Genomic DNA, 9,626 nt, shown 5'->3' on the forward strand with positions numbered 1-9,626 from the left:
TTGACGGTCTCATATTTTACAAATTTCAAAGGTTTTATCTGAAAAGGCGAATATTTTTGCACTAGAGGTGTATTTAAAAAATTTCTCCTTGGAGATTAATAAAGTACTTTTCATTCATTCATTGTTTTTACTTCAAAGCGAATGTTGTGTGCAGAGAAGAGCTTCTAGTCGACATTGAATGCTCCTCACGGCTTACTGTTCAACATCTTTTTTTTATTGCAGAGTGGAACAATAAGGTTATATAACTTATTTAACATCTTTATATAACTTCACTTGACAATGACAAGCTTAGAAAAAATGCATCCCTTTTGCAGCTTTGTTCATATTCTGCGTTTAAATAAATATCTTTTACAATGTTTTCATTCAACCTTCTGATGCAGGCCACAGCAATTAAACGGTATTTCTGTTTCATGTCAGATATATGACATCCCATCTTTCTGAGAGCAGCTTCTTCATGTCATGGAGCGTAAAATTCAGCGAGGTCCAGTTAGAGAGGATTTCCGTATAATGTTAAATTTAAGGATTTTGTGCCATATGTATTGAGGTATATTGAAATAGCCAACTACATAGAGCATTAATGTAACAGCTGACTGTCAAATTAAATAATACGTTAAATTGAATAAAATCTAAACAATATTTATTCTACCAGATTTCCAATTTAACTGGATTAATTATAAATAATACATACTCTAATAACAAATACATTATCTTCTCTTTTTCCAAGTAAAAATAAAGGCTGGATTTAAAACCAAATTCGTTTGAATAATGTGACTCCTGCAGCTTTAAATTCACACACCGCTAGGTTTATTCAGGCGTCAAGAGATTTCAATCAAAAGAGCCAAGATACAAGATATTATCATTGTCATCTAAAAAGAGAAATGTGTGTGCATGGACTTTACCTGCAGTTATTAAACCACTTGTCTGAGCTCACATCTCCTCTCTGTTCACATCACTGCTGATCAGTTTATTCATGTGCTAGCATTTGGATCATATTTATTCATGTGTTAGCATTCGCATCATATTAATTTGTGCGTTAGGATTCGGATCATATTTGGCTCCTAGGTTTATTTTTCTGTGCCTTCATTTCAGATGTGAGTCGGTACGTTCGCTCCAAAGATGTGTGCTTTGTCTCGTGGTGACGCTTCACACCGCCTCACATGAGACATTCTGCTTTTGAACTGGTTGTAGGAAAAATAAAGAAGGTAGTGTATCTATTACATAACGACTATATTTAGCTGTTATCTCCGTTAAACTTGTGGATTTCTTTATATGCCATCAATAAATGCCTGTAATCAAACTGTATATCAGTACTACTTTACTGAAAGGGCATTTCTATGTGGACCGTGATGATGAAGGACGGTCATGTGTATACTGTACCCCGCAAGGAAAATATGGACCAACCCCATACAGCTGCTGAATCAATGGCTGAGAATGAAGCCTTTTTGTGATTCCTCCATGCTTTTGTGAGAGCCTCGTCTCAAGCTCATGTTGAAAAGCTGCACACAGAAGCTGTGACTTTCATCAGTTTGCTGTGAAACCAGTGCGACATGTGTGAGACCTTGTGTGCAGCTGTGTGGACCCCAAGACACTCTTTCTGTCTTTGGGGCTGCAGGTCATTAAAATCCCACTAGGAAGCCGAGGTTGGCTTTCTCAGCAGTGGAAGGATAATGAAATATCAATGTGAGTCCACCCTCCACGGGGACGGTGCATGTGCCTTTTGGAGCATGTATTTATCAGAACAAAAAGACACACTGAGCCTTTCGTGACCTATTTTGCTCTCTATGTATCACACATACAACTTCATCTGCAGCGGGTCCTGAGCTCTGTAATCAAGGCATTAACTGTAGTGTGCTTTTCATCCTATTTTAATACATTAATCCTCCTTTTCATTTGATTTGTTCTATTATTTAGTTCCTCTTCTCATAGCCTAATCCCTCCTTTCACCTAATTTCACCCAATTATTTGGACAAAAATCAATTATATGAATAAAATTCAGCCCAGTTTCTCACTAAGAAGAGAGCATAAAGGAGCGGTGCTTTAAAGTTGTGTAGCTTCTTGGCCCATCTGTTTGTTCTCAACAGTTCTTCCTTGTGCACGGCAGCGGGAGGTTTCTCCGGGGCTAATGGGCCACATTGTGTTGCTTTTGTGCGCAGTGGAAAAGATGAAGTGGTCGATCGTTGAGACTCGCTCTCAGAATCCATATAAAAAATCTCTAAAAATGAATCTGTTTGTGTGTGTCATATGTCTTTGTGCTTAAAGCTGAACTTGGTTTAAAAAGCAGTAGATGATACACGCATGTCGATATGTGGCCAAAAAACACACAGCATCATTTTGAATTCCGAGTTGCGCACAAATGAATGAATTATGTCCTCAATTTATTTAGCATTTTCTCTCAGGCTTCAGAGCATATAATGGTGGGGAGGTGTTGAATGCTTATTTTGCCTACCTTTTAAGTATATTGAGTTTATATTGGTCTAAAATATCACAATATAGTACCAAAAATGTGTCTAATAACATCAGGAAAGGTTTAGGTTTAGGTGGACTCACCCTCTATAGATTCACAGCCTACATGCTCCTCTGAAGCATCCGATATGTTTCACTAATGATGCAGCGGTCACCCAGGTGGGGTTTTGGAGGCGAGAGCAAAAGGTGAAGCTTTGATCCAGCAGCTGTCCTGTGAACTCAACCAAACATTAGACTTCACATATGCTGAGGTGACAGAGCAGCAACATGTCTACTTCTTTCACTGGACATTATAGATCCAACACTTTGAAGCAGCGACATTCGATGCTGCCACATGCTCTCATGGCGTTGGTTTCCGGCCACAGCGGGCCTTCGTTTCCATTGAAAAAGCTCTAAAAACCCAACTGCACACTTTCTGTATAGAACCGAATGACAGACGAATACAGTCAGTGACTCGTTAGTGAACACAGAGAGACATTTGGCAGATAAAGGATCAGATATTTCCTTTAGGAGTTCAGGTGGAGATCAAAAACAGCTAAAAGTAGAGCCACTAATGGATTTTCTTTGACCAGGTCTTTGACTCCAAATGAATAATCGTGTCCCCCAAGGTCCCGTCCTTGGTCCCCTCCTCTTCATCATCTACATCCTTCCCCTTGGACGAATCATCCGTCGTCACGCTCTCAATTTCCACTGTTACGCTGACGACACCCAACTCTACCTCTCCTCCAAGGCCATCGCCTCTGTCCCCCACTCCACTCTCGCCACCCGTCTCACTGAAATAAAATCATGGATGCAGCAAAACGTTCTCAAACTCAACTCCAACAAATCTGAAATACTCATTATCGGCCCTAACTCCTCCACCCGCTGCGCCGAGGACCTTCTCTCTGAATATGGACGGCTTCATTGTCACCCCCCCTCCAACCTCCAGGTCCGCAACTTCGGCTTCATCCGCGAGCCCACCGTCTCTTTCCTCTCCCCGCGCCAGCCACATCGCCGAAAACTGCCTTCTTTCACCTCAGGAGCATGGCACGCCTCCGACCCTCCGCTGTCCTCTGCCACCACCGAAATTCTCGTCCATGCCCACATAACATCCAGACTCTGACTACTGCTCAGCTTCAGCCAATCAGCTTGTAGCTGCGTCACTGCGAGCTAATCACGCAAGAAAGTCACGACTGTTTGCTGTCCCGACTCCTGGATGGTGGAACGAGCTCCCCGTTGACATCAGGACGGCAGAAAGTGTCTACATCTTTCGTCGCAAACGAAAAACTCGTCTTCTTCGACTAAACCTTGGATAAAGACAGTAGCAGCAGCACTTTGGCAGCACTTAGAGGGCTCTTACTGAGAGCACTTTGTAGTTTGACTTTGTTGTTCTGACTTCGTACTCACGGTGCAGTTATTGTAAGTCACTTTGGATAAAAGCGTCAGCTCAGTGACATGTAATGTGACGCGTCCTCTACGGCTCACCCAACAAAATCCTCAATAAACTTCAATATGTCCGAAACTCTGCCGCCCGGCTGCTCACCTCCCCCGGACCGTCGTTCAAGCAAGCCCTCAAAACACACCTCTTCCAACTCGCCTGCACCTCTACCCTCCGCTATGCCCCGCGCAGCCTCTCCGGTTTGCTTTCCTTCCTTTCTCTGTTACCTAAAATGTCCTGTTTCGTTGCTTTGTTTGCTTTTGTCTTCCCATTTTTGTTCTGTTCCGTTTGTCAGTGTCTTCTGTCCGTAATGTAAAGCGTCTTTGCGTATCTAGAAAAGCGCTGTATAAGTTGAAATTATGATTATAATAATGTTCTTTTATTACTGTTGGATGTCTAAATAAGCACAAGTTCAAATGTGACAATCAGGAAGTATTGTGTTCACCATTAGTTTCAGTTATTGTCCTTGTAAGTAATAAAAACACATTAATATTCATCAGTATGTGGCAGAATATGTGTATAATTTAAGAGCAATACTGTTGCTGTGCAGTGACCGTTCAACAATCACCTCTTCCTGTCCTATCTTGGGTACCTACATTGGCAGGTGAAGACATAAGGGTCATGTCTGATAGTGTTTTATACACACTGCTCATATGGAGAATACATCTTTTGTACTCGTGCATTTCCATTCTCTCTGTTAGCTGCTGCAGGTCATTCAAAAGCCCTTCACTCGTCCTTATTCAGCTCATTTGTTCCCTGGCTCGTTCTTTTATAGTGCTATGGCGAACCCCACTGTCACCTTTGGGCCTTGAGATGCTTTGAAGATGTATAGAGAGAGGAGGCTGAAGCGATATACCCGTGAACAGGTTTCACCCAAACAAAACGTTCTGTAATCTGAAATTGTGAAAGGAAATCACAACACTGCGGCAGTCCCATTGCCTCTCGCTGTTGCTGCTCGACCTGGTGCGTGTTGGTGAACGAGTCAGATAGCAAATGGGAGGGAGGGGCGGGGGGGGTGTAGAACACAGAAATGCTGTGTATTGAGTGGCAGCTGTGGCCTTTGTACCCCATTGATGTCATAGAATTCCTCTGATCCGGGTGATATTGGAAATTCTGCAGTGTGCTTCCCAGAGAGTTGCTTTCACACAGTGACAGTGGGTTCAGTGTGTAGACCCAGTATACCGTGCCGTGTTGTGACTTGCCATTGATTTGGGTTCTCGCACGCGGCACTGCAGTTTCTTTGAAAAGATTGATTTGTCTTTCTTAAATACAAACCTGGAATGAAACACTGGTGCATTTTTCATCATATATTACACAAAGTGTCTCCTTATCTAAGTTATCCACTGACTCCCAGAAGCTGCGACCCATTCAATGATCATCAAATCCATCGTTCCGGGAACCAGCAGCGTCTTCGGTGGAAGTGCTTTTAAAGCTTTTGCACCGTCGTCTTGGTGTGAGCTGCAAAGATATTTTAACGCAGATTCTTTCATAAGCAGGATTTTGATGACTCGTCGATGACGTTCTCAATTTGCACAAAGTGATATTGGACAAATTATCGAGTTTGAGCTGACGGCATGCGGCTTCTTGTCGGCAATTGTTGCCTGAAAAGAATCGTTGAATGATATTTTACCACGAAACTACGGCGAGACTGTGAGGACGGCTACGTTTGATAAAGTGTCTGGATGGAGACCACACGCTGTCCACAGCTCACTGAGATCCAAACCCAAGGCGAGCCAGGACAGCTCGATGGATCGGATCCCAATGTACTGGCATTTAAATGATCCAATACAGTGTTTTTCAAGCATTTCCTACAATAAAAAGATCTTGAGTCACACTAACGACACAAAAAAGTTAGAAAATGTCACGTTGTAGCGTAATACAGCATAAGCGGTAGGTCATTATTGCGCTACCTACTCGTATGAAAGACTATTTAATAACTCGGCCAGCCACTATATTGCAGGCTCGGACGCTCAACAATGGCACATTATTTGCGGCAACTAAATAATATTACTTTGGACCGATTAAGTGAAATTGGACATTTTGCCACAGCACACCCGACTCTCTCTCACGGCACGCTGGTGTGCCGCGGCACAGTGGTTGAAAATCCGACAGGCACAATGAAGCCACACTTCAAATGCAGATTGTTTATACAAAGAGTAAAGATGCAGCTTGATTTGAAGGACCTTTTAGCTGGGAAGTTTGCGGGTCTGGGACAACTTTGAGAGATATTTCTCTCCTAAAATGTGTTGAAAAGCACACACGTAATGCTGCAATTAGCAGAAGGGTTATGGCTGACTTATAATAGGCCTATCCAAGGAAGTATGTGAAGGCCATCAGCTGAGAGTCCAGCAGGAAATTGTGGGTTGATGTCTTTTTTATTTCATTATTGTTTTGTTTTTCTAAACTTTGACAGTGACTCCAGAGAAATGCGTGTTGGAACAAGGACAGGTGGTAAAGCTTTTAACCCCTGAAACACATCTGATTCCTGCCCACTCAGCTGCTCCTGAACGAGAAGACAAGCAGCTAAACACAAAAACAATATCAGGCGCTGAAACAGTGAGCGTGATGAGGAAGCGTGACGGTTCAATAACAGCCCACGCTCAAATCTTTTGTCTGGAGTGCTTTTTCAATTTCATGCTGCTGCTGCAAACTGCTGCGATTTAAACGACCGGACAGCAGACAGTCAGAACGTGTGCACTGGTCCGCGGATACACCCCTGTGTACACAAATGTACAGATGCCTTTTCTTTTTCCTGTCATAATAGTAGCTGTACATTTTAATGAGTTGTCCTGTTTTATTGTCCATTCGATGCTCATTTGTGGGAAAGCGACAACCTCTTCAAAATAAATGAGATTAGACGCCGCGAGCTCTTTATAATGGCTTCGGACGCAAAGCGTGTGGACTATTGTGTGTCAAACTTTCTGTTGAACAGCTGCATGTGCACAGCAACACTTTGTGCTCCCGAGACGTCCTTTTCTGTAACGCAATTCCACTGCAAGCGATGAGGAACTACGTCCAGATTTCTTGCTCTGTGCAAACTTTTCTTTTGACGTTTTGACGCATAATTAAACTAATAAGAGGCTTAAGCAGCTTGAGTCGGACAAAACATGAATGCATCTACCAGGGGAAACAAAAAGAAGGGATTTCACACTGAGCCGCAGTGAAGGGACAGTTACACAAACAGGACATTTTGTGCGTCAAAGTAGCCTCTGCTGTCTCTTTGCTGCAGTTCAATCTGTATACCTCACTGCGTAGAACATAATGGGAGCCTTTTGTTCAAGGGCAATGTTGCACGGGGGTGCCGTGAAGCTAAAAGTCAGTCAGTGGCCCACTGTGACTGAACTAATGTAACTGATAGCGGAAACAATGAATAATTTTAATACAGTTTATGTGTCAGCCATGTCTGGCAGATGGTCCTCTGAAGAGGGTCAGGATTGGAACCGGTAGAGCGTCACGAGTGGAAAGACTTTGGAAACTAACCATTTGATGTGTTGAACTCAAAACTATTAAAGAGGATGACCCGGAGAGCTCGACGCCCTGCAGATGAAGAAAACGCATGCAGATAGACACAAACGGATGAAGAAAAAACAAACATCTTCAGCAATGTGATGTCAGACGAACATGCAGCGGTTCTGAAAAGTGTGTGACACATAATGCTTGTACCCATTTGTGGATTTTGATGCTATTGAAGTGGGCTTGCATCAGTTAATGTGGTAAAATGACCGCAAATGATTTAAACATTGTGACTGCAGGATTATGATTCAATTACAGACAATCTGCTGTTGATCTAGCCCTTTGCTTAATATTGTAACATGTAGAGTCCTCCAGTCACAATGACAGAAAGCCGACTTCAATAACTTCATCAGCCACAAACCATGGCAACAGCGGGTGTGTCCCAGCCGTGTGCATCACTTTTCTTCACAACGCTTATTCCGTATTGATTTTCTTTTTTCCCCAGTCCAATAAGCAGTGTTTCAGATTTTTTTTTTTTTGTTAACCTCCCTCCTCTTCTCCCTCTCAGCAGTGAACAAAACAACAGCGAAAAACAGCGACACTTATTCATCACATTGTGCCTGTGAAGTCTGTCAGTAACTTCTCTCTCTCTCTCTCTCTCTCTCTCTTTCGCGCTCTCTCTCTCTCTCTCTTTCGCGCTCTCTCTCTTTCGCGCTCTCTCCCGCACAGGTGCGGTTTGCGCCCGCGACCGGCTCACGTTTCGTTTCTGCCAGACGCTCCGCTGGCTCGGCCGCTGCCACTTGCCCAACGTGCGAGCCCAGTGCTGCAGAACCTGCAGCCAGCGCTCCCGCTCCGGCAGCGCGACTCGCCGCTGAGCTGCGACAAAGCAACCGACGTCATCCACGGGAACTCTGAAGAAGAACAAGCCACCGTTTCAAAGTCAACAACCTGAGCCGTTGACTCATTTCTCCACCACGACAGAACTCTGCATGTTTGTGCTGCTGGTATTCATACACAGGTCTGATAAAATATCAAAGCAGTACCTCTCTCTCTCTCTCTCTCAGCAGAATGTAAATATTTGTTTGCGGGTTGTTGTTTTTTTATATGATACAGTTTGACCAGAATGTCGTTTCATTTCATTCATCTTTGTAAAAGATGTGGTGCTACATAAGGGCTTTTCTACCAATGTAGCCAGCTTACTAACGCACTATTACACATGTAGATGAACCACTCATTATGTACTCTGTATGGTTGGTACAATGCTTTCATTTTATTGTCAGCAGCAGAAATGGAACAGATTAAAACAGACAGGGAAGCCTATACAATTTGCAATGTGTTTGTTTTTTTTCTGCATGTATAATGTGGTACAAAATGTTATGAAGCAAGAACATAAGTGGTGCATGAATGCTTCACGTGACATTCATAAATAATTGATCGTTAGCGAAGTCCCTGCCTCGCCCCCGTCGTTAATGTTGCTCCATCTGTCAAGCTTTTTGATCTCACAGATTTACCATTTAAATTGCAGTAATTGTTGAAACGCCGAAGATGAAAGCAGCCTCTCGTTTTCCTGTCTGTTAACCTGTTGCTGGCAAATTGGACCAGCTTTAGCTCACCTAACACTAGCTGAAATATAGCAGTTAAAAAAATATCTCAACTCTAGCTATTGTTGGACGTTCACTGTTCAGAAAAAGGGATTTAGGAAACGGTCAGTTTGCAGAACCTCATGAAAAATCTAGTGTCACACTTTGGCTTCACCACACAAATTATGTTTTAATCACGACGTAAAATGGAAATGTGAAAGGTGGGGCTGCAGGAAATACTTGGTGCTGGAGGCCACACGGGCTCCAAACAGTTCAGGGCCGCGATATATCGACAGGCCCGGTGCCTTATCTACTTGAATATTGGATCATTTTGCAACGTTTTGTAATAACCACTTGATTGAAATGTTAAATTCAGCATTTCAGAAAAGCGGTGTATTAAGGATTTAAGAAATTTGATTTAAATGTAATGTGTCATACTTTTGCGACTGTGGTTGTTGGTGTCATCCTTTCTGCTCGTACAGATAGAAGCTGCAATTCAGAGTCTTTTCAGCAGGAATTGAAAAGCAGCTCATTGTCAGTGTAGTTCAGCTCACGAAGCTGCTGCCATTATTCCCTCTCGTGCGTCTTTATGTTGAATTCAACGGGACACCGGAGTAACACACGGGTCACTCGGTGGGTGAAGTATTCCTTTGAGGGTAGAAAAGAGTGGGGGACAAAATAAATGTGACGCTTTTGTTACATACTGTAAGCTG

The 9,626-nt window shown here is 43.1% G+C and overlaps 1 protein-coding gene across 1 annotated transcript in view; it reads left to right on the plus strand.

Moving 5' to 3' along the window:
- LOC137782101 (A disintegrin and metalloproteinase with thrombospondin motifs 7) overlaps positions 1–9,024 on the plus strand; it is a 55,611-nt gene extending 46,587 nt beyond the window's left edge. The window contains exon 24 of the mRNA XM_068571209.1: positions 8,063–9,024. Coding sequence (XP_068427310.1) covers positions 8,063–8,208 — 146 coding nt within the window. The 3' untranslated portion in view covers positions 8,209–9,024. The remainder of the gene's footprint in view (positions 1–8,062) is intronic.
- The last annotated feature ends 602 nt before the right edge of the window (positions 9,025–9,626 follow it).

This window comes from Clinocottus analis, unplaced genomic scaffold (assembly GCF_023055335.1).
Source record: "Clinocottus analis isolate CAN_PGR_092001 unplaced genomic scaffold, fCliAna1.0.p SCAF_1, whole genome shotgun sequence".
In the NCBI taxonomy this organism is placed as follows: Eukaryota; Metazoa; Chordata; class Actinopteri; order Perciformes; family Cottidae; genus Clinocottus; species Clinocottus analis.